Raw genomic sequence first — 27,623 nt, forward strand, 5'->3', positions numbered from 1 at the left:
CCTATACACGAAGTAACCTTGTAGACGAGTATGTACGGTATACTCGTGTGTGTGTGTGTTTGGAAAGATCTTTTATTTGTTTCAAAGTAAAAGATTTACAATGTTTAGTATATTATCATTGGCATGTTATAAAGAGGTACAGTTTCTTGGCAGCTAATATTATACCAGAGGACATATGGTGAGGTGATACAACAATGATGACCAGCGTTACATTCTTATCTTGCTGACAGTAAAGAGAAACTTTGCTTTGTTCTAACTCTGTTTTGATGACCGCAATCCTGTGGTCAGGAGGCCCGAGGCCGAGAGATAGACAGACAGATGAGTATGAGGTTAATGAGTGGTGCCGAGAGATAGGTCTAGCGTGGCTCATGTCTCTCATTACTCAGAGATGCAAGGAAGTAGTCAGTGTTGTCAGCGCAGGGTAGCAAATGGAGGAGGGCAAAAGAAAAAGAGATACAGGAAGAGGAGCAGAGAGGGAGAGTGGGAATTAACACGTGACAGGAAGGAGAGGAAGATTAGGAAAAGCGATGACTCGGAGTGACAGAGTTCGATGGTGTCCGGAGCCAGTACGTCTTTGTCGTAGGATGTAGATGAGAAAAGCGACAAGAAAAGTCTTGGAATATCAAAAATTTTTAAGACTCGAGGAAAAATGAGGGAGAGAAAATATCTACGAAGGAATGAGGACGCGAAGCCTCAAGTAATCTAGGATAAGGAGGGGACGGTGGGGGGCGAAGTTGGAGTACGTTGCTGGTGGTCACAGTAGATCCAGGGTGGAGGAGCGTGGTGGTCAGAGTGGATCAAGACTTCCCCAGCCACTTCGCCCGGAGCCTGAAGCCTTCAGGAAATTAAATCTCCGAAATGAAGTATCTGGAATCGAGCTCTCAGTAATGTACGCCCACGAGTTATGTTCTCGGAAAAAAGATGAAAACATCGTTGGTTTAAATTGCTGCTGCGGAGGCGAAAAGCTTTGCCAGATCTTTAGGGAGGAAAATTTTAAACATAATTTTAGTTTAATTATTATTAAGGGGAAAGTTTTAGATTTTACCAAAAAAAAGAGAGACCAGTATATTTATAAACCAGAGGCGCTCTTAAGGGATTAAGAAAAGCCAACGCTGGTGAATACAAGCGAATATTCTTTAGACTTTCCCGGCAGATTTATGAATATTTTGAATACTCGCACAGCAAAAGCGTCGTTAGGTAATGATTACATAAGATACTTGACTGAAAATTTTCTAATGAAGATCAGTCCAGAATTGAGGTACATTTAGCGTAAGAACTACTTGTGAAGAGAGAAGGAAGACATGGTTCATAGCAGTGGTCAGATATTTGCATGTGAATCTGGCGATCTTGGAAAGTGAACTGTTTTATCGTGCAGAGATGAATCTCTGACATGTGTGATTATTAGGGATACTGGAAAGATGAGAGGTCCGGAGGTGAAAATAGTGCTGGACAGTTCTCAGTGTTCTCGGTACTGGAAAAGTTCGTGTCCGGCCTCCGGGTATTAAGTGTATTGGAAACAACGGGTGAGAAAAAAGGGCTATACGTCCGTAAAATCAAAGGACTTCGGTAATATAAAGATCCAGAGGATGGAAGGAGTGGTGGACGTCTCTGGAAGCAGAGAGTTTGTGGGGAAGACGGAAATCATGAAGTGAGAGAAAGTTATAAATGATTTTAGAAGTTAGAGGATCTGGAAGAATGGCAATTCAGAAGTGAGAAGGGAGTGTTGGACTCCTCTGGAAGCTGGGAGTACTGGGAAATATTGATGTTCAGGGGTGAGACTAGAGTTGGGAATGCTGGAAGCCAGAGGTACTGGAAGAGATTGGTATCGATAAGCGAAAAAAAAGAAAATAGCCTTGGAAGCCAGAGGTATGAGAAAACGTGAGACCTAGTTATGTCAATGAATTCTGAACATCTGAAAAGCAGACTGAGGTCGAGGATTAAGGAGGAGAGCTGATCGACTGCATAGGTTAAGAATCATGGAAAGTATTGAAGTCCAGAAAAGAAAGAAAAAAACTTTATCATTGTTCTAGGTAGATTCTGGTTACTCTGTGTTGATGTTGGATGGTGAAACCTGGCTCGGCAAGATGCTGCATGTTGCAAACCTGCCATGGTGGGTCCTGGGAGCTGGATACTTACCATGGCAGGGACTGGATGCTGGAGACCTAACATGGTAGGGTGCTGGATGCTGGAGACCTAACATGGTGGGGTGTTGGAAGTGTACTGTAAGTTCGGGTATGGTGGCATTTGGCGTGGGAAGCTGCATGTTTCAGGGGTGCGCCTCACCCCAGGTGATACTAGGGCTGGGACGACCCACTAATACTATGGTGTCTGCTATCTTGGTCACCATCAGGAGAGGCCATAGATGGGGGGTCGTCTTCCAGTCTGGACTTCCCTGTAGCTCATGGCTACTCCTCCTTACCTCCTCTTCCTCTTTATCCTCTTCGTCCCTCTTCTTTCTTCCCAGTCTACGTGTGTTTCTTCTCCAGGTCTCCCTCCTGCACCTTTTCCTTGTGTTGCGGCAGCCTGTTGCGCCTCGCCCCGGCCGCTCGTGCCGCTGCCAGATGTCATTTGCTCCCGCCACGCCCTCCCGCCCCTGCTGCCACACCCAGTCACCTCACGGGTCGCGCTCTCACTCCATTTTTCCTCTTACCCCACTCTCTCTCTCTCTCTCTCTCTCTCCCTCTCTCTCTCTCCTTGCCATATGTTACCCTATGCCCTACGTTACCCACATCTCTGCAGTATCTCATTTTCATTCTCGAGTCGCATCTGTGACATGTTTCTGAGAGTCTCTCACTTGTTCCTGAATCTCTCTCATCATCTCCCTGAATCTTTCACCCATGATTCACACTCCCTCTCACCTATGTTCCAGAATCCTGTGTTCTTCTTTCTTGCATATGCTTCATGTTTCTCTCTTTACTCTCCAACTCTCGCCTCCTGAGCCTCCATTACCTCAATAAGGTACCCTCATTTCCTCACTTTACGTCCTTCTCCTCCTGTCTGACCCTCATCCACTCCTTCTCTGAGACTTCCTCTGACCCACTAAGTCTTCCTCAGGAAGCCTCCCTTCTCTTCCTCATTTAAGCCCTCTCTTCCTCATTAAAGCCTCCCTCTTCCTCAGAGAGCCTCGCCTCTTCCCTTAATAACCCTTTTCTTCCTCATCTCATTGACCATCTTCTCTCCGTTTTCCTTTATGGTTTTTTTCTGTTCATTTATTCCCAACCTTTTACTATTGTATAATTCGTTTAATTTGTTCTCCTCTAACCCACTGTCTTTCCCACTGCCTTATAGTAGCGCATCCTTATTCCCACTTTGTCCTTTCCCGTCCCACTCCTTCCCATCCCACCCTCCTCTGTTTCTGTTCCTTTCCAGCTCGTCTCTTCCCACATTCTTGCCGTCCTGGAAGAGGGAATTTACCGCTGGTGATCGTCAAATTCCTCGGCTAAAAACGAAATGTTTTCCGATGTTATGTTGAGGACGGGCAGCGGTGGTTTGGTCTCCTGTTTTCTGTACCGCCGCCACTCTGCTTTGTTTACCATTTTTAATGGGTGCATCATTTTAGTTTTTGTTTCGTTCTGCTACTCTGCCGGGTCGATGTGGTGGGAGTGGCCTGTTTCACTGGAGTTTTGTGGCTAAGGCAGTTTACTTTGATGCTCGTTCAGTGCACCGCCACCACCATCAGTTCAGTCCGAAGTTTTACAGGTTGAAACATTTATATTTTCTGATTTTCACTTTGTAAAAATAATCCAACTTAATTCTTTCCTATATCGTGCAGCAGCTTCATTTACTCACGTTCTGTGTTTGTTGTGAGATATTCCTTCGTTTCCCCAGTCTGCCACTATTGAGTGCATTGCCTCGTTTTCTGTTGTTAAAGTTGTCTTTTTCCTATATTTTTCATAGCTGGCTTACGTTAGTTTGATGCGGATTTTCATCAATATGTCGTTTTTCATTAAGATCGATCCGGTTTAGTTTATTCCTTTTTTGTTTGTTTTTGTATCTTGCTTCATTAGCCTGGTTCCCATTTTTCTCTAGCAATGTTTGCCCGGTGTTCCCCATTCTCTATGTTAAATGTCAGTTTAGTTTATTTCATATTTTCTTTATCTGTTTCATGAGCTTTGTTCCTAGTTTTCATACCATTATACAGTAGGTAGTGTCCCCATTTTCTGTAGTAGTGCCACTTTATTTCATCCCCCATTTTTCCTAGTAACTTCACTACAAACCAGATTCAATTTTCCACGTTCTGGAGCTCCGTCCATCCGTACATTTTCCATCAAATGGTAGTTTCACCTCCAAATCTGCCTGTCAGTCGCTTGTGAAGTTTCTCCTTGGTTCACGTAGCAAATAACAGGTGACGGCGGCTCCTGCTGTGGAGGCCCGGCTGCAGAAGCGCATCTCTCCCTCTTCAAATCTCTCTCGGTCCTTCAAGGAAAAATATTTGAACGTCGCTGAAAATCTGGCAATGATGTCCGACAGTTTGGTTCGTGAGAGAGAGAGAGAGAGAGAGAGAGAGAGAGAGAGAGAGAGAGAGAGAGAGAGAGAGAGAGAGAGAGATCCATACCATTGAGCTTCGTGAAATTTTGTACTTGACTCCGTGGTTGTGGTCACTGAAGGGTCTTGTTGTGCTCAGTATATTACGAGAGATTTGTGGCGGAGGAAGAGGGTGTCGAGTGTGAGGAAGTCGAGCGAGTGGAGTGCGTCAGGAGTGTGAGGCAATCGAGCCAGACGAGTGCGTGCGAACTGTAAGGTAATACCTATATTATGCTGAGCGAGTGGGAGCTGGTAATGGTCTCCATTGTCCTCTTGAGATGACAAGCACCAGCTGGGTACTGGCTGTGAGAGGGGCGGATCCAGTTGGCCATTGGTTGGGAGAGAGTCGGCTGGGTATTGTCTGGGAGAGAGGTGGACCCACCTGCTTTCTGGATGTAAATAGTACCTAATTTTGGCATAGAAGTTACATGGAGGGCAGTAAATACGGAACGTATTAGCAGTTACGTACATCTGGGACGGGACGTATTAAGATTTTATGGTTACCACTTGGTCGTAATCTTAATCAATTCATTATCACAATATGTAAATGCTGTTAACTGTATTCCTATTACTCCAGCTTAGTCTGACCTAAGCTTGAGTGTTCAACCTCAGCCATCAGTGCCCATGAGGTCTGCAGACGAGTCAAGCTGCTTAGAATGAAAGAGCCGTGTGTATAGTGGAGGTAAACACCTCAGTCTGGTAGTATTTGTCGAGTGTTTATACGTGTGTTGTTTACAGTCGTCATTGTTGATATTGTTTGCATTGTTAATACCGACGCTGTTTACAGAGATGTCCAGTGTCTGATGAGGCGTGTGAGTGTATCAAAGAATGAGTGTCTCGGAAGGTGGGAGAGCAGAGGGTTCCCCACTACCTTGTAATGGACTTTAGATTTCTCTCTGAAAGAGAGAGAGATAAGGAAGAGAATGTGAGGAGTAATTTCTGAAGGTCACACGTATTGGAGAAAGGTGAGAGCGGGTTGCCAGCTGTGGCTGGGGCGTGACGGAGGTCGTAGCACAAGAGCATCGCTGGAGATGCTGACTGACCGCTGACGGCGACGATGGTGGAGGCAGATCTTTGTTGTGAGACGAGTCGACAGTGGGAGGAGGAAGCCGGGGCGGGCCTCAGTAAATGTTCCTTGCTGATCCACCAGTCACTTCACCTGCCTGTAGCTGGTGCCGCCAGGTTTATAACCAGTCATCACCAACTTGACGATAACGAGAAGTTAACCTCCTGTGGTGTTATGGTTTTAGTTTCCCTGGATTACCGGTACTGGTGGTTAGGCGTTACACGTAGCCGTGTGCTGGTCTGGTGTGCGATCTTGCTACGTGGAGGACGGGTATCTTGCTGTGTGAAGTTCGCACAACTATGACATTCTGTCGACTCGAACACGTATCCATAACATTATTGAGTTAGATTATACAAACATGAATGGAGAATGAATCTGTTATGACAAGGAAGGTTTCCAAGAGACAGACAGACGCTAGCAGTTCCAGGAAGATGTGGAGATGATGACAACAAGCCTCAACCCTCCTGCCATACATCTGAATGACTCCTTTGGTGTTGGAACCTAAAAGAACCTTCGGCCCGTCGCCTCACCTCGAGAGCACCGCCTCTGATGAATGCCTCCTGGGAAATCTATCATTCGAGAGCCACTTTTGCTAGTCTCAAGTGCTCCTTTTTCAGGAAGATGTCTGTCCTCCCCAGCCCCGGGCTGGACCGCCTTTATCTGTCAACACGCCAGGTGCCACGCATTTAACTCCTGCTGGGTAAACATTGACCTTTGGGATGGTGGTAGTGGCTGAGCTATCTATATAGGGTGGTGATGGTGGCACAGATGATGGTATTACGGTGAGGTGGGTCTCTCTAGTGACTGGTGGTGGTGATGGATGAAGGGATAGTTTGTCGGTGATTTCTGCTAGTAGAAGATGATATGGTTTTGATGGTTTGTTGAGATTCGTTTGGCAGTTATGGTGGCAGAGGAAGGATAGTTGCTAAATTTTTTGGTGACGGTGTTGAGGATAGTGGTACAAGGAGGGCCAAAGGTCAGTTGTGAAAATAGTAGTGAAGACACAACATTGTGGTTGACGGTACTCACGGGCTGTACCGTCGTGCTCAGGGGCCGCGCCATCGAGAGGTTGAACTGCGACAGATCGGTACAGTAACGTTGGAGTGTGAGGCCTCGTCGTGGCTGTGGCACACATGGTGTAGTCTCATCCTTGTGGGGGGGCGTCTGGGGCGCTCCTCCTCCGGGCTCCCTGGGTTACCCCAGCCTGGAACTCCAGGAATTGCTCCCTGGATCACTTGGGTTCACATGATCCGTGGATATGCCTAGTTAAGGGGCTGTGATTGGCCAGTTCATTGATACTTCTGGTTGGCAGAGGTGGGTGGTTAGCCCCAGTATGCGTCGATTTGAACGAGTTGATTGGCCATTTGAAGGATACCTCGGCGTCGAACAGTGGATCAAGTCAAACCAGTATGCGTCGGTTTGAACTACTGGGTCAGCTCGTCTGCAGCTGTGGCGATCGTAGGATCGATGCGAAAGAATCAGCTATCTACTTGTGAATGACTGTGACGTCAACAGTTTTATCGGGTTCAGTTGCACAGTTTATTGGTGAAAGCGATACTGAATGGCCGTTTCCAGGACACGACGATGGACGGAAGTTGATTGACTCGTTTCAGAACCCATCGATGTGCGAGACCAGACTGGCCGGTATGGGGGCTGGAGGCCTCACAGTGCAAGTTACCATCATTGTTTGACCCACCTGGAGGACAGTAGTTAAATGGATTCCGTTTGCTGACGGTAATTAGCAAGAGAACAACCGCCAGGGTAGTCAGCATGACGGGAGATGCCTCAGGAGTAGCGGGAGTTCCGCAGTCAACCATCAAGTGACCAGGAGAGGTAGTCCCGGGGAGCGGGTGCAGGGAGGAGGGGCAGGAGTGGTAGTTACAGGGGACGGGTGCAGACAGCAGCAGTAGGAGCGATGGTTACGGGGGCGGATGTAGTTAGTAGCAGCTTAAGCACAAGTTACGAGTGGTAGCTGTACTTAGCAGCCAGAGGAACGGTAGTTACGGGGGGCGGGTGTAGTTAGTAGCAGCAGGGGCGGTAGTTACGGGGTTGTGCGGGTGTAGTTAGCAGTAGGAGCAGCAGCAGGAGGGGAGGTGGAGGAAGGTGGTGGTGGCGACTGGCTATCGTCTTTAATCTGTTAGAGCGACAGGAGGAGCGGCTGCTGCTGCTGCCCCACTACCGGCACTATGACCTCACTCGTTACTCTCTACTCGTTAACCTCATTACGGTCCTAACTCTTACCACTCCGCCGCCGCTACCAAGACCTTACTTTCGTTACTCGTTATCTTAATCCCTTCCCCTCCCTCCCTCAACCTCCACTACCATGACCTTACCCCCTGCTCGTTACTCCATACTCTCTCCCATTACTACGGCTCTTACTGTGCCGCCCCGTCCTCACCCTGGCTCTACTCGTGCACTCGCTCTGCCTATTATCATCATCATCATTACACTCGCTCACTCGTTACTTGTTGTCGTCCTTTCCATTCCTTGTCCCTCCACCTCCGTCTTCCTGGCTGCTGTCCTACCTCGTCTCAGGGACTTACTGTCTTACCTTCCTTTCTGTTCTGTGTATGTGTCTGTATTTATTATTCTGGATTGAATTCAACATGTAGCATTTTTCTTGTTGCTCTTGAAGCATTTTCTTCATTTATTTTTGTATGTCTGCTGATACCTTAGCTGTATTTTTCATATACTTTTTAGCTCTGCAGTTTTTATCTATACATTTTCTCGTACTTAACCTTTGATGTCTAAATCTTTTCTCCTTTGTTACCTCGTAAATCTTGAACTCTTCTCCGCTGCCAGGAAGATAAGGATAAAAAAAGATACACGTAGATAGTTCGTAAGGTTCAGGAAAAGGCGAATTTGACGCATCTCATACTCGCAAGATGAAGAATAGGATGGCTAGTGTATTATCAGATACCTGTTTTATAATCAAGGGACCTGGATGTCTTGGATTCATCTGTAGCCGTAGACCCACGGTAAGATCCAGCAGGAATCTTGCCCCTTGCCTCAGGGATCCTACGTGCAGTGTGTGTATGAGTGAGAACAGCCAGGGTCGTTGTACTGAAAAGTCTGTGTGCACGTGGACCCTGGCTTGTTATGTATACAAGCACCTCCCTACATCACTCACGATTAATGCCATAATATAACACTACGTGTTGTTAATACGGTGCCACGTAGAATAATAAAAAACTAGTAACATCATTTGAGTCATTAATATTCCTAGCGTTATTATTTTTATACTCTGAACCTTTTTACACATTATGAAAATAATGAATTAGACAGTGTTATGTCGGAGTGGATTTAATAGTGCGATGAACAGGGTAAATCTTTATGGTAAGATATTGTATGTTTATGTTTATTTAAAGTCTATTAGCATCATATAAGATTTTCTTACGTGTTTAGGTTCATTGTTTATTGGACTTGGTCTTGTGTGAGTATGGTAGTGAGAGATCTGACGAAGCTAAGATGATAACCTCGCAGCTCCTCACACTGTTAAAGACATGTATGAGGAGTGTGAGTAGCAAGGTAGCAGTGGTTACCTCACACCTCCTCGACACGTGCGAAGATCCAGTGTCAGTGTGGGACCAATCATGGAATCTTGATAACAGAGACGAAGACACAAGTTCTGATTGGTTGCTGGGGTCAGACGTCGCCCACCAATCCTGTATTTAGTCTAGCGGTCACACACGAACGGTTTCTGTAGTTAAGTTGTCGATCACGAACTGTTTCGTGATCCCGGTCGTGCTGTAAGCTGTCTGGGTTTTATCATTATGGTTCGGCTAATTATCTCGTCTCGTTCTCCTGGTAAGAGTTATCATTTGTTCATTTATATGATATTCTATTTTCTGTCTTGAATTTCTGGCGTAGATTTCACGTTTTCTCCTTCATTACTGCTCTGTTATAATGGTATTTTCATATTAATATATTGATTATTTCTTCAATTGATGTCATTAACCTTCTTCATTCTCTGCCCTGTAACAATTGTCCTTCATTAAGAGTTCCATTAGTTTTGATGAACCATAATCCATTTTCATTTAATAGTCTGCTTGTCCTGTTTTCGTCACAATTAAGCTTATTACATATTATTTATTGATTACTTTCCTGTGTAATGCTTCACTTACGTTTGATGTAATTAATGTTTGTGTGGCATCAACACTGACTGCTGTGTCCTGGCGCCTCGACCCCACCATTAGTCTCCTTGCCTGGGATGTAAATACGTTGATGGTTTTGTGGAATTATGGGATTGAAGATTTTTATATTGAGTAAACGTAAGCCGGGTCTTGTGTACTACTGACTAGTCACCCTACAGAAGGTGGTGGTCAGAGTGGAGCACCGAGGGTGGGAGGAGAGGCGGTGTTTGGTAGGTTCTCCTCACATTAATCTTATTTCCTCTCTTTATTGGCCTCTGTTTCCTACCCTCTCCCACTCTCTCCTCCCCTCCCTCCTCGTCTTTATATATGTCTCTCCCATTTCCATTCGGCCATAATTCTTCTTGCAACCTTTTCTTCCTCCTTCTCATAGTCTTTGCACCTTTAATTTGCCTGGCTTACCTTGCGCTGCCTTACCTTCCCTCTTGGTGGGGTGGTAGGCCGGAAATATCCCCCCCCCCCCCGCACGCCGGTAAGAGTAGACCTCTCCATCCGTTGGTTCCGCTGCCACAACACACACAATCTACCTGCCCGTTAGCCTCCGCTGAGGGGGCAGATTACGGCCGCCCGCCCGCCCACACACCTATCGCCCAGACCGTCCATCCGTCATCCCCCCCCCCCCTTATCATTATCTTCATCTCACCACCCCATTAATGGCCCCCCTCACACAATGACTACCACTCCATCACCCCCACAGACTTTGGCCCGTGCTATACCCATGCATTATCCGGTCACCCCGGGCTGTATCGCTTCATCACCCTACGCATTTCTCTGCTGGTCTCACCCATCGCATTTCCACCCTGGCCTCACCGCCTCATGTATCGCGTTTGCTCCACCACCCTACCCGTAACATAATCACCCCACCTGTCGCCCCACCTATCGCGTAATCACCCCACCATTCGCCCTGTCTATCGCCTGTTAGTGATGGTCTTCACGGTTGGGTAGAAAGTGGTTTTGCTGGCGGCAGTGGGGAGTTGGCGATAGCGATAGATGGTGGTGAGAGAGCGGCAGCTCTGGGAGGGGACCAGAGAGAAGCGGGTAGACGTGGTGGGGATTGTGGTAGTGTGGCTTACCAGACACAAGTAGTTGTGGTTAGTAGTGATGGTGGTTATGTGGCAGTCTGGGGAGATGTGGTCGTTCTCATTGTGGCAGTGGTCGTAGTCTCGGCCATGTTCATGGTTGTGGTGGCTGACGTTGCGGTGGTGAGGGTCGTGTTGGTACAGGTGGGGGAAGATGGTAGTGTTGGCATGGGTCGTGTTGGTACAGGTGGGGGAAGATGGTAGTGTTGGCATGGGTCGTGTTGGTACAGGTGGGGGAAGATGGTAGTGTTGGCATGGGTCGTGTTGGTACAGGTGGGGGGTCGTAGTGTTGGCATGGGTCGTGTTGGTACAGGTGGGGGAAGATGGTAGTGTTGGCATGGGTCGTGTTGGTACATGTGGGGGTCGTAGTGTTGGCATTCCTCTTCACGACTACTGATGGCAGGACTGTCGTTGTCAGAACTGGGATCTGCCAGGTGCCGGCAGCATCAGAACTAGTTCTTCATGGGACCTGGCTCTACTAGTACGTGACACCTGTGTCTCCCCTCGTGTACCCGAGCCGGTGTTGTGCAGGTGCACATATCATCCAGTCATCGTGGCTGGCCCTGATGGACTTGTGTCCTGGGTTGATGACTCGCGTGATGACGTAATGTCTCGGGATCGTACGTCAGCAATTCTTCTTTATTTGGTAAATTCCACGACTCGTCCTTTGTGTTTTGTATTTACCTTCCAGATTATGTAATATTTATGGCGGTATCTATAATGGAGCCTCTGAGGTTTTCCTTTGAGGAAAGGATTGATAGACTCATGAAAAAGATGATGACAAGATTTACCGTTGAATAGACTAAGGTTATTCCCCATACTCGGAAAGCTGTGGCATTAACTCGTCACGTTTGTCTGTCTCTCTACACACGAGTCCAGAGGTTATTTTCTCTGGTCTTTCATCCTTCATAGTATATATCAGCAAGCCTAGATATATGCCTGGATCATATACCTTTTGTGTAATTGCCGTGTTAGTCGTCAGGGCCTGGAGTATGTTGGTGTACACCTGTGTGAGTCTGCCTCTGTGTTTAACATCTTCGGTGAATCGTTCGTTACATGGACCATGTGTGTACCCTCACCCCAGGCGAACTCGCTATGACCTGCGCGTCTGTACTCGCATCCTGACTATGTTATCTGATGATGAGCGTCGCTAGATCGTGTACAAGTGTGACCAAGGTGGGTGTGAGAAGCCTCGGATAGACAAACGCTCATTTTGGTGTGACGTGACTGCAGGTCGATCTTCAATTCTTCCCCGGACCCTGGTTGTCGCTACACCAGCAACACAAAAGAGCAAGATTTGGTAAACACTGAAAATTTGTAACATGTAATGTTGTAACATGTGATGTTCTAACATGTAATGTTGTAAGAGAATTGCCATGATCTTAGGCGAGACTGGGCGTTGTAGGTGTAGGGGCCTCTTGTATAATGTAGCTTGACGATGCGTATAGAGGACGACGTAGGTGTAGTGTGTGATGCACCTTTAACAGATGTAGAAGTTTTTGTCTTTCCTTTAGTGATGCTGGGATCATTACTGGCGTGTCCCACACTTAGGGGACACCAGGATCATTACTGGCGTGTCCCACACTTAGGGGACACCAGGATCATTACTGGCGTGTCCCACACTTAGGGGACACCAGGATCATTACTGGCGTGTCCCACACTTAAGGGACACCAGGATCATTACTGGCGTGTCCCACACTTAAGGGACACCAGGATCATTACTGGCGTGTCCCGCTCTTATTACTCCTGCTCTAGGCTCCCTCTGGAGTCCTTCACGATCTCGTATCCTGCCACTTCTCCGTTCCCATATCTTCTACCCATATATTTCCCCTGTCTTACACAGCCGTCATCCCGTACCTAACACGTCGTATTGCACAAGTCCTGTGTCTTCTGTATCGCATATCACTTACCTCTCACACCCTACAACCTGCACAGGGTTTTCTCAGGGTGACCAGCTGCAGTGTTCTCCAGACTCCTGGGTAACCTTGTACGATCATCATCAACATTTCATCCACAACCGTCCCATCACTGACCATTACAGGGACCTCATCCAGTCGGTCACTGCCCAGCCATAAGGTCGGGTAGGCCTTCTCTCACTACACCGTTTTTCCCCGAGTGTGGGGCACGGGGCTGAGTGAGAGGGAGGAGAGACAGGAGGTGGATGTGGTGGGAGAATTAGTGGAGGAGAGCTGTGAGGAAGGCGTGTCCAGTGGAGTGGAAGAATTTATGGAAGAATATCAGGGGCAGGATTGTGAGGGCTGTGACTTGTGGAATGGAAGAGGTGGCACTGGAAAAGAGAAGGAGGGAGGGATACTATGGGTTGAGGAGTCGCTGGGAGAGTGGCATATGGAAGGGAAGTATCCACTAAGATAGCTATATAGTAGAAAAGAGAGTCACAGGCAGAGAGGATTGCAATGAGATGGAAGAGGTGATAATTGGAAACACAATAGCTGGGGTTTATCTAAGGGTGGAAGGGGATTTAACGGGAGAGAGAAATTGGATGGGTGTAACTTGCGAGGGGAATCCAGCAGAAGAGAGAAAAACGGAAATGGAAGGGTTGTAGTCAGTGAAATGGATAAGTTAATGTTTTGTATTACTTGCTGGGAGAGCGAGGCAGGTGGGACATGGAACTGTGGAAGAGGCACACATGTTAGAACATCTGGGAAGTTGATACCAGGGAAGTTAGTGGCGAGGGCGTCACCTGGGAGACTTGTAACCTTCAGGAGCCTCCGCCCTGGAAACCCTTACCATGCGTCACATGACGGATGGGCCCGTAACACATGAGGTCCGTCACGTCGTAAAACCCCGTTTCCGTCAAGCCTTCTCACCGTAGAAACCTGTTAGCTTAGACTCGTCACCTTCGAAACCTCGTGCCTTTAAAGACCTTTTACGTTAGAGAGTCTTCACCTTGCAGACCCATTACTCTAGGAAACTGTCACCATGGAGACCCGTTACCCTAGAGAACCGTTATCTTAGAAACCTTAGATACCCGTTATCTGAGAAGCTTATTACCCAAGATACCCGTTATCTGAGAACCTTACTACCTTAGATGCCCGTTATCTGAGAGGCTTATTACCTTAGATACCCGTTATCTGAGAACCTTACTACCTTAGATGCCCGTTATCTGAGAGGCTTATTACCTTAGATACCCGTTAGCTCGATACCCGCGTGGGGACCGTGTCCAATCTGGGAAGGCTGTTGGTAATATTATAGCGTGGCGCGTTAATTAGAAACGAAATTCAAATCTAATTAAAATATAAAGTGCAATTGCAGCTTCATAATTAGCTTAATTAAATTAGCATCAATGGTACAATGAAGCCGGATAGAAAAGCTTTATTTTAGGGGAGAAATTTTATGTCTGTATATAATTAGCGTTTCATTGTGTCCCTGTACCAGCGGTGAGGTTGTCAGCGATCATCTCCTGGATTACACTAAGCTTTCGATTCCCTTGTCTCACACGTGTGGAGTTCACGGCTGACTGACTGGATGATGAGACCCATCCAATCAACCGCTCAGCTATTACATCCCCCCCCCCCCCCCACCATCATCCTTCACCTTCCCTCCCCCATCACCACCACCAGTCAGCTGTTGTGTGTGTCGTCACGGATCAGCTGATCTTTGTTTATTTCCGGAGCACACAGACACACACACACACAGGCAGGCAGGCAGGCAGACAGACAATGCGTGACCTTCTCGCGTATTCCAGGTTTGTCGATATTTATTGATAAAGATATCAGACATTTCCAATAACGAACTACTGGGGTTAGAGGGGGTGACCTGGGGGTTGTCATCGAGGACTGTATCGGATTTCTGTAATTGTATAAAAACTTTGCATAAAGCAGGGGCTGGTGTGAGGTAAAGCAGGGGCTGGTGTGAGGTAAAGCAGGGGCTGGTGTGAGGTAAAGCAGGGGCTGGTGTGAGGTGAAGCAGGGGCGAGTGTGAGGGGATCTCTGGCCCAACACGAACTGAAATTGTTCATTTTGACCCTTGTAACTTGCAGTCTTCTGTCGTGGCCATCAGGCATGTAAGTTTACGAACGAATCTTATATGTGCTACGACAGAGAGGGTTCGAAGCCTTGTTTTTCTACAGCACTCCTGAGCCGAACAAGTTAAGTCGGAGCGCGTTCGAGTGTCGCAAACGAAGGTGTCGACGCTTGTATATTCCTGTCATATTCTTGACGCATGACTGAAAGGGAAAGTTTGAACGTTTTATTTATAGTTTCCGGCATATGTTGGGCACTTGTGGTGTGTGTGTGTGTGTGTGTGTGTGTTAGTATGAGGTGGAGGGGTACTAAAACACTTGTGGGTCATGGCGGGTCCCGAAGCACGAGGAAGGCGGGTCCGCTTCCGACTTGTGAAGCTTCAAGTGTGTCTCTTCCTTCTGGCGTCCATAGTACGAGACGTGGGTGTATTGTGCCTCCGTGTCCTCACTGTGTGTGTTGCTGAGAGGACGTGTCCCTTTGTGGTGCTGGGATATCGTGTTGTGGTGACCCCAGCCTGACGCCGTACAGATCGAAGTAAGATCGTATGGCGGTGGTTCCAGCGGACGGCCATAATGTACGAGAGTCACGCTGGAAGAGGGGTGGTGGGGGGGTTTGGTTCCTGGCTCCCACCTCCCTGTAGTGTGGGGGGGTCACGACACATCAAAGCAGTGTACCCGTCTGTCAATATTGGTGCAAGGTTTTCAATATTTCTTTTTTTTATCCCACGGTTATATAAAGATACAATAAGAAGGCGAGAAAGTAAAGCACTAGGGAATGATTTATAAACTTATTAGAAGTCGATGATAACCGACGAGAGAGAGAGAGAGAGAGAGAGAGAGAGAGAGAGAGAGAGAGAGAGAGAGAGAGAGAGAGAGGTGAAATTTGCTTTTCGCTGGAAGGGACATAGATGTTGGCACTCGCACAGCCCGTCTTACTTCCCCATCTCGTGGCAAGTTGCTTGTAGTCACTCGCGAGTTGCTCCACGCGAGTTAAGCCTCTTGGGACGGGAACTCAGCCTACAGGACTTCATGAGTTACCTCTGCAACGGGACCACCAGTAGATGGGACCTGAGTTACTGCAAGTTAGGGCGGGACCTGAGCAGGTAGCGCGGGGACTCGTGCCCCGCACAAAGTGTCGACCTGGAGTGCCTCAGGATCGACCCACACACTTGAGAGTGGCATTTGATTGGTCGTATTGTCACGCCTCCGCAGCAAACGTTAACTTATATTTTGTTGCGTCACAATGAATATAGTTCATCTTTATTCACCGTGTATGTTAACAGGACAAGACTCTGTTAGTGAGTAACAAGCGACCCATACAGACTCTGGCCACCTTGGTGACGTACAAGATCTCTTAGGAACAGCTCTGACCCCAGCCCAGGCTTGGCTTATCATCATTCAGGTAATAAGTGGCACCTGGGGTGCTTTGGGTCAGGAGCTGGCTGTCTCCTCTTCCTCGCCCCAGGCTAAAGTTTTGCCGTCTTAATGATCTGTTTTAGCTGCTGACCTGAGAAGGAAAAGTACATCTTTTCCTCGTTCCAAAGACACTGTAGTTATATGCCGTCTTACCCTAGATTTTTCCTGTAGTTCTCCTCGTCTTCTTTCCTCTCTTCTCCCTCCTTCTCCCTCACCCATCCACACCTCCCCCCGCCCGTATTACCCCTTCTTACCACCCCCTCCCCCCACACACACATACAACTTTATACAATCCACTTCCACATTCATTGACCAGTTGTGATTGAATGCAAATTGAAATGCCCAAGGCAGGCGGGGAGTGTACTTGTGACCACCTCTCTCTCTCTCTCTCTCTCTCTCTCTCTCTCTCTCTCTCTCTCTCTCTCTCTCTCTCTCTCTCTCCAGGTCAGCAGACCACCACAACTCGCAATAAAAAAAAAATGATTATTTTCGAGCCATGACGAGGGCGTTACAAAACACTAGTGTTGGTGAGAGAATTGTGTTACTGTTTTTCATTCCTACTTTTATGACTTGAGAGATTGTGAATTATAAATGAAGGCGGAAGATATACAGAGGTTGTGTTTGTTTTATGTGGAAGTGTATTTTATTATAGTGTGTATTTGTTTGTTTTGTCGAGTCTTGTTACTTTTTTAGTGATGAAGGAAAAGATTTTTCCTTGGCAGTTATTTCTTCATTATATTTCATGAATGAATTTTCTTGGTACGACTCAGGCCTGAATCACTGGACAGTTGCGGTGTTGCATGATCGTTAACACTGTAATGAGTGGTTGCCTAATTAATGTAATTCGCAAGTAAACACAGGTTCATCGTGTCCTGCTACCACTTATCTCGACGACCTAGTGACTGTTTCAACTGGAGGTAGAGGGGTAGAGATAGGGGTAAATGACCGGCGGGCCTGGAGCTTGCCTGGTGGTAGAAATCATGAGGGAAGAAAGTCTGGACGGATTAGGTACAGCAGGCGAATGGCCAATAATAGATAGTCCATCAATCAACGAGTTGATCAGTCAACTCTTCAGCTTACCAATCAATCAAACAGCCGTTCACTCCAGCAGCCCATCCATCCAGAAAGGAAAAGTCTAGTTATTCTGTTGTGTTCCTACCATGCACGTAGAGGTGCCGTTAGATTGGCCAAACATCGGGCAAGTGTGAGGTAGATAAACAGAGAAGCAGGTGGTAGACACGTAAGCAAGCTAGCAGGGAGGGAGGCGGTTCCAGACGTACCTGCTGGACACATTACTGAGCCCAGGTCCTGGCATACGCTACACCCTACCACCACCTCTGGTCACAGGCAGCAACCTTAAGTCTTCGTTATTGTAAATGTAATGGATTTCCGATCGGCTGAGGGAGTCGCCACCGGAAAATTCTCCGTCGCGTCTCGTCCAGCGGGAACTGTGTGCCTCGAACGATGGGTCGCAAGTGCTTGCCTCCGTCGGCTCGTAAGGGGCGGCCGTGCGGCAATTTTTACCTCACCTGCAGGAAAAAAAAGTTTATTTCTATGCAATACGACCCTCCATGTCGTCGTAGTCGTGGTTGGAGCTCCTGTGGTCGTCCGTGTCCTTCAGGTGTTGCCGGACTGTCGTCGCCGTGTGCCGTAACCAGTGGTACCAACATCTGTTATGGTCTGTGTTGCTGTAGCCATTAAAATCGTAGTTGCCGTTGTTGAAGCGGTCGCCAGCCTACCACTGTGGCTGCTCCTGCCGGCCCCTGTGTTGGATGGGTGCGTCTTCCACTACCGCACCGGCCGCTACCTTCGCGCGCCTCCAGCGGTAGGGGTCGGCCGGCTCTCGTATGCAAATTATGCCTCCATCAGCAAGATAAATATGGCCCAGTGTCCCCCAGTCTCACTCGAGCACTGGACCGTCCTACAGGTCAGGAACCCTCGCCATGCTCTCTCTCTCTCTCTCTCTCTCTCTCTCTCTCTCTCTCTCTCTCTCTCTCTCTCTCTCTCTCTCATATCCTTCTGTATGCCCACGTCTCTCAGGGATCCCGGACCGCCTTTAGCCAGAGGAGTGAGTGAGTGTTAGGCTGTTTCACGGTAGTAACTGCCAGTTGCATTACTCCCCTCGTTACATACCTCGTTAAGACTCTTGCAGCTTGTTAAGTATTTACCGAGGCCATTATAACACTTATAGGTCGTTGTTGAAGCTGTCGTACACCTTTGTCAAGACTCGCCCCTCACCTTTATTACTGAGGAACGCGCGCTCCCGACTTGTAGTGTTGGTGTTTGTGTTGTCGTCGTTGGTGCCTGTGTGTCCCACAGTTGAGTTGCGGGTTTTATAAGTCTAATTACAGGACGATGTTCCTTGCTCTCCGTTTGTTTGGTCATGTCTTTGTTTGTCTTATTGCTGTGTTTTCCTCGTGTCATGTGTCAGTTGTAGGTGTGCGTCTTGTCTTTTTACTTTCCTTCTCTTCCTGAATTATATTCTGTATCATTTTTCCGTTATATCTGTTGTAGGATTCGCTTCCTTATTCTCCTCCTGTTTCCTGTATCTCATCATGTTCTCTCTTTCTTGTGCATGATTTTCTTCCCGCCCTCCAATCTCTTGTTGGTTTCATTGCGTTTATTTTGTTTGATATTCTCTCTCTCTCTCTCTCTCTCTCTCTCTCTCTCTCTCTCTCTCTCTCTCTCTCTCTCTCTCTCTCTCTCTCTCTATCTCTCTCTATCTCTCTCTCTCTCTCTCTCTCTCTCTATCTCTCTCTCTATCTCTCTCTCTCTCTATCTCTCTCTCTCTCTCTCTCTCTCTCTCTCTCTCTCTCTCTCTCTCTCTCTGGTTAAGTTCACCTCAGCCAGCGATTCGTCACAGAAATGTGGGTGACCACGTTCTACGTCAAGGAGTGACTTGTGATGGTTTACGTGTGAGGGTTGACCACATGACTGACTGACTCCTTGTACTTGTGTTGACCAAGTAATGTGTACTTGTGCTGTTTGCCGTTTACAACGTAGTGCCGCTGGTGACCGCCAGGGGCATCCTGTACTGCCCAAGGAGCCAGTAGTGCACTGTGAAGGTTAGCGGCAGTGTCATTCCAACACATTAATTAGAGTAATTGCAGGTGCTATTACACATCAACATCGCCTACACCGAAATTAAGTGTTTTAACAGCCAACAATTGATCATTTAATGGCTTTAGTTTCATTGTTTTGATTTGTAGTTACTAATAGCCGGCGCTCCCTTGATTGCCTCGGCAATTTACAGGATGAACGTTCGACCCAATTAACGTACAGAATGGTTGACCCAGGATTCTTTTTAATGAGGGATTTTACAGACCTTTATAAAGAAAGATTTGATCATGAATGTATTTAGTATAGATGGTATGTATACGTTTCCTTTTTAACTTATTACGTTTATCAATATTACAGAATAAATTAGAATTGACTTCGTATTGCAGTAACGAACAATAACTCCGTATTGCAGTAACGTACAGTTGACTCCGTATTGCAGTAACGAACAGTTGAATTAGTTTACTGTGCCCGGAAACAATTACCCTCGGACAGTCAGGCCGGAATGGATAGACAATTATTCTTTGATGGCTGGAGGTTTACCGAGAGAATAGCTCATGTTTTGTTCTTTGTTGTTCCTGTTTTTGTAATGATGATGGTCATGTTGGGATCCTTTTGATGGTTGTAGTGTTGCGGGTACTTGTGATGGTTGTAGTGTTGCGGGTACTTGTGATGGTTGTAGTGTTGCGGGTACTTGTGATGGTTGTAGTGTTGCGGGTACTTGTGATGGTTGTAGTGTTGCGGGTACTTGTGATGGTTGTAGTGTTGCGGGTACTTGTGATGGTTGTAGTGTTGCGGGTACTTGTGATGGTTGTAGTGTTGCGGGTACTTGTGATGGTTGTAGTGTTGCGGGTACTTGTGATGGTTGTAGTGTTGCGGGTACTTGTGATGGTTGTAGTGTTGCGGGTACTTGTGATGGTTGTAGTGTTGCGGGTACTTGTGATGGTTGTAGTGTTGCGGGTACTTGTGATGGTTGTAGTGTTGATGGTGATGGTGTGGTTGGTTTTCATGGTGTTCTGGTGGGTTTGGCAGTACTGGTTTTACTTGATACATACATGAGTTGTGGCTGGTGTACACTTGTTGATGGTGATGTCTCTGGTGTAGTTGCAGGTGTTCTTGTGTGTGTTTGTGTTCTTCCAGACGTCTGTGGTCGTCCCACCTCATCTGTTCCCGTCCATGGTGTCTGTGCTGTTTCCGGTGTGTTGCTGCTGCTTTTGATTGCTGCTTCTTCTGTTGCTGGTAGTGTTGCCATCTCGGGCATGCATCTGGATACTTCATCAGCTTCTGTTGTTCCTTTAGCTGTCAACTATCTGTGGTGTCTTTCCTCCTTCTGTCGTCTCTGTTGCTTCCTTTGGTTTTCTCTTTCTTGTTTGTCTTTGCTCGTGCTACGCTCGGTGCGTCTGAGATCATTCAGGTGTCGCTAATCCCCGCGCTGTGCCCTGGGCTCCTGCATTGGCTGTCGCTGTTCCAGCTGGTGCCCCTGGGATCTTCCATGAATTGGCTGCTGTTCCAGCTGGTTCATGTACTACCCAGCTCACCACCAGACGCGTCGACTCTTAGATGTGCCTTGTTTTCGAGGACATGAAAAGATTAGATTCCTTGGACGAAGAAAGGAGGTGGAATTGCATTATGCAAAGGTGATGGAGAAGGAAGGAGGTGGGACGGAAAGAAAAGAGGGAGGGACTGTGGAACATGGTGGAAAAGGAAAAGGCTGGTAGGGAAAGAAAGGAGGAGGGAGGGACTGTGAAAGAGGAGTGCGAGGAATATTGAGGGAAAACTTGAACAGATAAGACAGAACGGTTTAAAAGTAGGATTGAGGAAGAATTCCAGGGACGAGAATTAGATAAAGTGAGAGTTGGAGTTTGATTATGTAAGCAGGACCGGAGAACTGATAACACTTTTATACTGAGCAGTGCGTGAGGATAAGAGTGATACTGATGTGCAAGAGAGAAGGATGAATAAATTTCTAGGTACATGCAGGTAAGAAGCCAAGTGACGTAGAAAGGGAGATGACGAAGAAAGCCGACTGATTAGTGCGGGTAAGTCGTACAGATGAGGGAATTAGAAGCGTGAATTAAGACGTGGCTGAGTGAAGAGAAAATGGTTATCAAAAAGTCAAAGCATAATTAGAGACTCGAAAATTCCGGTGCTTCCTGGAAATTAAGAGCAGGCTTAGGGAAGGAGCCTCCAGGGGAATTATCTGGATGCATGAGGGGAACAGGGAGGTAATGAGGCATATCACAGACATGATAAAGAGGAAGATACTAGAAAGATATGGAAAGGTAGTGATAGTAAAGCCAGGGAAGGACGGGAAAGACGACGTGTCTTCATATGTTTATATATTCATGATATAAAAAGTGTTGATTTGTACTGGATGGAGCAGCTGTAGTCCCACTTTACACATGTTTAGATGGTAATGCTTCCAAAGTAGCAGTGGAAAAAGTCGAAAAAAAAATGTGAATCATGCGATTACAGACTTTGAGAATCATTATCGATGAATATTCTCTCTAGTAATTAGTATTATCTGTACTAATACCTGTGATGATCCGTCGTGTGTGTGTATGTATGTGGTGTGTGTGTGTGTGTGTGTGTGTGTTGTGTACTGATAGGGGTGGTCAGGGCTGCCATTTTACTTCAGTATGTAAACCAATATATTGGGAGTGTTGTCTGGAGTATAGGAAGGCACGTCAGTGAGCGAGCAGCACACGGTCTGGAGATACGCGAGAAAGGTATCATCGGCTGGGGAAGCCAGGAATAATTCTTTAAAAGTTATCTCCTGACCTGGTGCGTGAGGGGGAGGGGACCTTCCCACCTGACGGTGCACAATGGGAGGGGACCTTCCCACGTGACGGTGCACAATGGGAGGGGACCTTCCCACCTGATGGGTCGGATCGCGTTTAGGATCTCTCTCCATCACATTGATGGTGGTTTTGTATTGATCGCTGAGTAGCGGTGTGAGAGGCATCTTGCTGCCGGTGATGTGAGAGGCATCTTGCTGCCAGTGTTGTGAGAGGCATCTTACTGCCGGTGATGTGAAAGGCATCTTACTGCGGGTATTGCCGAAGAGGAAGGACTTTTAAGATGCCATGACCCGCCACTCATGATGGGCCATCCGTCGTGGGTTGGGATTCCAGGACATTGCGTGCTAACCCTCAGGGGGAGACGCCCTCCAGCTCATAATGGCCGTGAGTGCCACCCCTGCTGGTGGTTAGGCCGGGAATGTCACGCGTGAGGGTGCTGAAACCTGATGATGGTATCTGTACATAGTGCCTTCCTGACCACGAGTGACACGTGGTGGTGTCCTCTCTCTCTCTCTCTCTCTCTCTCTCTCTCTCTCTCTCTCTCTCTCTCTCTCTCTCTCTCTCTCTCTCTCTCTCTCTCTCCGCTGACACTACATTGATTATCTGTCCGGCCTGACCTGCCTGACCTCACCCGCCATAACTACAACCTCACTAATTAGGCTTCCTTGGTGTGGGTGTGTGTGTGTGTGTGCGTGTGTTGGTGTGGGTGAAGGGGGAGCGGGTCAATTGGTGGGGAGGTTTGTGTACATACGTCCGAGGAAAGAATGGTGAACGTGAGTTGAATTGGATGAAGGTAATGGACTTGTAGGGGAGAGAAATACCTGATGGTTGAGGATAGTAAGGTTTGTGTATAGGAAGATGGGCGATGCTGGACTTATTTTATATTTTCAAAATACAGTCTTGTATTACCACAAACATTAACGTTTTTCATGAACGTTCTTTCATGGTAGAAGTTGGCCTCAAACATTGGCTGCTGCTGATACTAAAGTCACCAACGTTCGCAGTCATCCAGTTGCTTTAGTCTGCCTTAGTGTTTCGTTTCCTCTCCACATCTGACGTTTTCTTTAGAACTAAATAGTTTTTGGCACAAGATGAGAAGCTGTGGCATCTGGACACACACTGGGAGTCCCGGTCTCCTTGTTTCTTGGTTTCGAACGTGTGATTTAATTAAGGAAGTGTTGATGTGATTGTGTGTGTGTGTGTGTGTGTGTGTGTGTGTGTGTGCAATATTCTCATGTCAGCCCCAGCTGATGAGACGGACCCGAGTCATGATGTCACCGTCCATTCCAGTTGTACATCCTGGAACAGCACGAAGGGTGACACAGGCTTGGCACGGCAGGGACCCGTGAAACTTTAGGGGCCCTGGAAATGTGACCTGTGTTCCAGGTCTTGGTAACAGTGGGATTAACATCTCGGCAGCGTAACATGGAGTTCCAGAACTTGGTAACAGTGAGACATGGAACACAGCAGGTGTAACGTGGAGTTCAACCTGGAAAATGTCTTTAGAGTTCAACGTTTAAGCTGGGACTTCTCGTCCTGGATAGTAACGCTGGACCAGGGCTGGACTGAGGCCTGGAATTGTTAGGTCTTGGAGACACAGTGGTGTGTGGGGCTCTTCTACGTCAAGTTCCAGTGTGCCTTTTTATGCTGAAGGTTCCAGTCTCGGACAAAAGTTTTCATTGAAGTCTTAAAGGAAACATAAAGAAATGGCTGGAGAAGTAAGGAAAGTCGTTGAAGAATTCGTTTTAAAGGAAATGGAATGGCAGCTTTTTCTGAAATTGCATGTCCCAGATGGTACGAAGGACGAGAGTTTCGAAGCTTGACGGTGTACGGAAAGAAACAGACGTCACAGTGGCCCAGCCACCCACCCTTGAGTTGGCAGCGGCCACACAGTAATCATGTTAGGCAATGACTTGCCTGCCGAGCATTACGTGATTACGTGGTTTAGCTTGTAGCGGAGGCACTCGAGGAACCATGTCTCAGTGTTTCCATAGGAGAAAGTGGGAGGTCAAACTGCGATGAAGGGAAGTGGGTCGGACCGGAAGAATTCGTAAGTCTGGAAAATCAAGGTTCGATTAACGTCTAACCTGAGGGTGAAAAGTTCGAGATGAAATGTAGCATAAATCTTCCAGGTTTTGTTTAAGTAGACTGGAAATGTCTGGATGATCGTGATGATAAACGTGTCTTCTCTCAACAGTATCCTCATTGACGGTAGTGGCTGGAAGGCCTAGGTAGAGGCGAGTTGCAGATTGGGTAAGGTGAAGACTGGCGTACTTCATGTGAAGATTACGACCAAGACGGACGTATATGATTGATTTATGGAGTCTTGTACTCGCTGAGGGGAATATTTAGTTATTTTGAAGAACAATTAAGATGCTGAGACCAAGAACCTCAGCAGCGTGAACACCCGCGTGCTGTGAACAACAGTTAACTTATCATGTTGAACACCTACATGACGCACTGAGGACACTTGCAAGGCTGACGAGAATACTGTGTGTTCTTAGGCAGTAACAGTGCTTCCTGAGAAGGACATTATCACGGCCGAATCCAGGGTTATGACCACAAGAACTAGCACCGTTCTTACTGCTGTAAGCTGTGTCCTTACTTAGACAACCCATCAACCGACTGCATCACATGTATTGGTTCATCCGCTGAGGAAAACAGTCGCCGTCGTTGCTGAGAGGAGCACACACGGCTGGGGCTGAGGGAGGTGGCAGCTGAGGCAGAAGGTTTCAATTCTCTTTGCATCGATTTTCTTTTTTTGTTTCCAGCAACACCTTAGTGTTGGTGTGTGACCTGATAATAACCTCACGGCTGCCTCTCTCGTGCATCCTCTTACTGTGGACTTGGGGGAGCCTTCGCTCCTCTCTCTCTCTCTCTCTCTCTCTCTCTCTCTCTCTCTCTCTCTCTCTCTCTCTCTCTCTCTCTCTCTCTCTCTCAGATTTTGGGTGTGACACCATAATCGCCATAGCTCATGTCCTACGTAGTAATGGTTACCATCACTTTATATCAGGATATATTGTATTTTCCCCACAAATATAGAGAACAATTTTCGTAGTGCAGAGTCGAGTAATTTTCACGTCTTGTTTACACGCCCACATGGACTCGGGAATTGGCTTACGTAAATATCATAAAGAAATTTACATCTCAATTTCTGTATTTCATCCGTGAAAAAGAAAAATGTAGAAGAAATGGTAAAGTACTGTCCATGTACTGTCCATGTACATGAACTGGGGAAACTCAGTGTTCACACTGCCTCTGTGTTAAAGCATTCAGTTGTGGTGTTGTTTACTGTGTTTCACGTAATCATCATCCGTGTGTGTTGTCCAGAGGGATACTGCCTCACAAATATTGGTTCAGTAGTCGCTTTGCAAAGTCTTGCATAGGTCTCTCATATCACCAACCTTGACGAATATAAATATATATATATATATATATATATATATATATATATATATATATATATATATATATATATATATATATATATATATATCGGAGTCCATCTTTATTGTCACTCTGTGTTAAGTATATTTACATTCATACTAACAAATCCTCTGTTGTCATAAGCAAATATTAACAAATTGCATGTCCGCAGAAATTCATAGTTGTAACGCCAGGTATTGCAGCTTTTAAAAGCATGTCCGTAACTGATGTATTACCAGGATTACAGCACACAACCTGGTGTTTCATCCACCAGTTACTGAGGTTACAGCCTGTAGTGTTATATACCTCTCTCTTGCTACTACGAAATTTACAGGCATAAGATGTTCTGTAACGTCGTAACATAGTTCACTTATTCTGTACTGTTCCAGACGTGAAGGACATTATTACCACCTTTATTGTGTAATCGTGAGGTACAGTGCAGACCGCATTACCTGAGGCAGTGTCAGCCGTAGAAGCTGTAATGTGTGGTTTAAAGTTTTGCTGTATATGATAGAGCCAGTCATTACACAGAGCCCCTTCTCGACACAAGTGTACTACATATCACGTTAAATATAAGCTGGGATCACCTGTGGCTCCCGTAACCCAGCCTGCTGCCACACTGTGTGTTTTTTGGTTCATTGGAAATTGATAATCTCTGCAGCGACCAATCACAGGTAAGCTACCATAAGGCTCAGGTCACAGGCAAACATTATTGGAAAGCTTACTGGGTAGGTTCATCCTCTGGGATGCATCATTAACCTGTGCACGTACCTAGGTATCTCTCTCTCTCTCTCTCTCTCTCTCTCTCTCTCTCTCTCTCTCTCTCTCTCTCTCTCTCTCTCTCTGTATCGTCTATCGTGTCACAATTACGTACACTTGATGTGTTTACAGACGGCCCTTTAGAAGTCATGGATGCAGATAGTAAGATATGATAAAGCAGGGAAAACAATATTTCTCTGTTTACATTTATTTCTTATTTTTCATGTTTGTATAATATTCAGAAAACCTTGCCTGTTATTCATCATTCATGTTTGTATAATATTCAGAAAACCTTGCCTGTTATTCATCATTCATGTTTGTATAATAGTCAGAAAACCTTGCCTGTTATTCATCATTCATGTTTGTATAATAGTCAGAAAACCTTGCCTGTTATTCATCATTCATGTCCATGTTATTTCATGTTATTCACGATGTTATTTTTTTTTCCTTGCAGCATGACCAAGGAGGCCTGGATGGGGTTGTCACAAAGCTCATGTAAGTTGGCATTGCTCTTGTTCTTCCTGCGTTAAAAAACTTTTAATTAGGTCATTTAAGGTCATCCCAGTGTTCCCTAACTACTTGCAACTTACCAGAGACAAATGTAAAAGTTTTTCAAAGTTTTAATTTACTTATATTTTATATATGATGAGAAATGATTTTATATTTTCTTCAGATGGATATATATATATTATATTTTGCATGTATAACAGACTTCTTAATATGACAGAATCAACACATACAGCAGCATACATTTTTGATGATGGCATATATATATATATATATATATATATATATATATATATATATATATATATATATATATATATATATATACAGACACAATTGTTGTAGAACTATTGATATTATTCTTACCCTAGCCACTGTTACATATCCTTCCTCCTGTATTAGCACGACCATAACCAGTGTCGGTCACCGTTGGTGACTGTACCACGCCTTTTCAGTGTTAATATCACTGCCAGCACAAAGCATTGTCGTCACTGCCTTGCTCCAGTTTTTTTTTTTTTTCATAACATCTGCACCGTTATCATTATATGTTGCTCACAACCCGGTGCCACTCACCAGTACACACGTGACCTTACCACTTATCATATAAACTGCCACACCACACTGACATCCTTCCTACTGCCCCGGCCAGCAGCCGAGCACTTATCTGCTCTTCTTATCACCACTTAACAACATGCTAAACATTGCACCCAGTGACCACCCACTAGATCATTTCCACAGCCTCACCACCACCCACCCACAACATTTTCTGTGCCAGCCACCAGGCCTGCCACAGGTGGCACACTCCACCACTGAGTACCCCCATCTTAAGCTGACAGGCGCGGGTGTAAAGGGCTT

At 46.4% G+C, this 27,623-nt stretch overlaps 1 protein-coding gene across 12 annotated transcripts in view; it reads left to right on the plus strand.

The window, feature by feature from the left end:
• The window catches only part of unc-13, an 820,923-nt gene that overhangs the window by 669,135 nt on the left and 124,165 nt on the right, over positions 1-27,623 (plus strand). For all 12 annotated transcript variants that reach the window (XM_071690929.1, XM_071690930.1, XM_071690920.1 and 9 more), the window contains one exon: positions 26,716-26,756. In XM_071690929.1, coding sequence (XP_071547030.1) covers positions 26,716-26,756 — 41 coding nt within the window. The remainder of the gene's footprint in view (positions 1-26,715; positions 26,757-27,623) is intronic.

Source organism: Panulirus ornatus, chromosome 49 (genome assembly GCF_036320965.1).
Source record: "Panulirus ornatus isolate Po-2019 chromosome 49, ASM3632096v1, whole genome shotgun sequence".
NCBI lineage: Eukaryota > Metazoa > Arthropoda > Malacostraca > Decapoda > Palinuridae > Panulirus > Panulirus ornatus.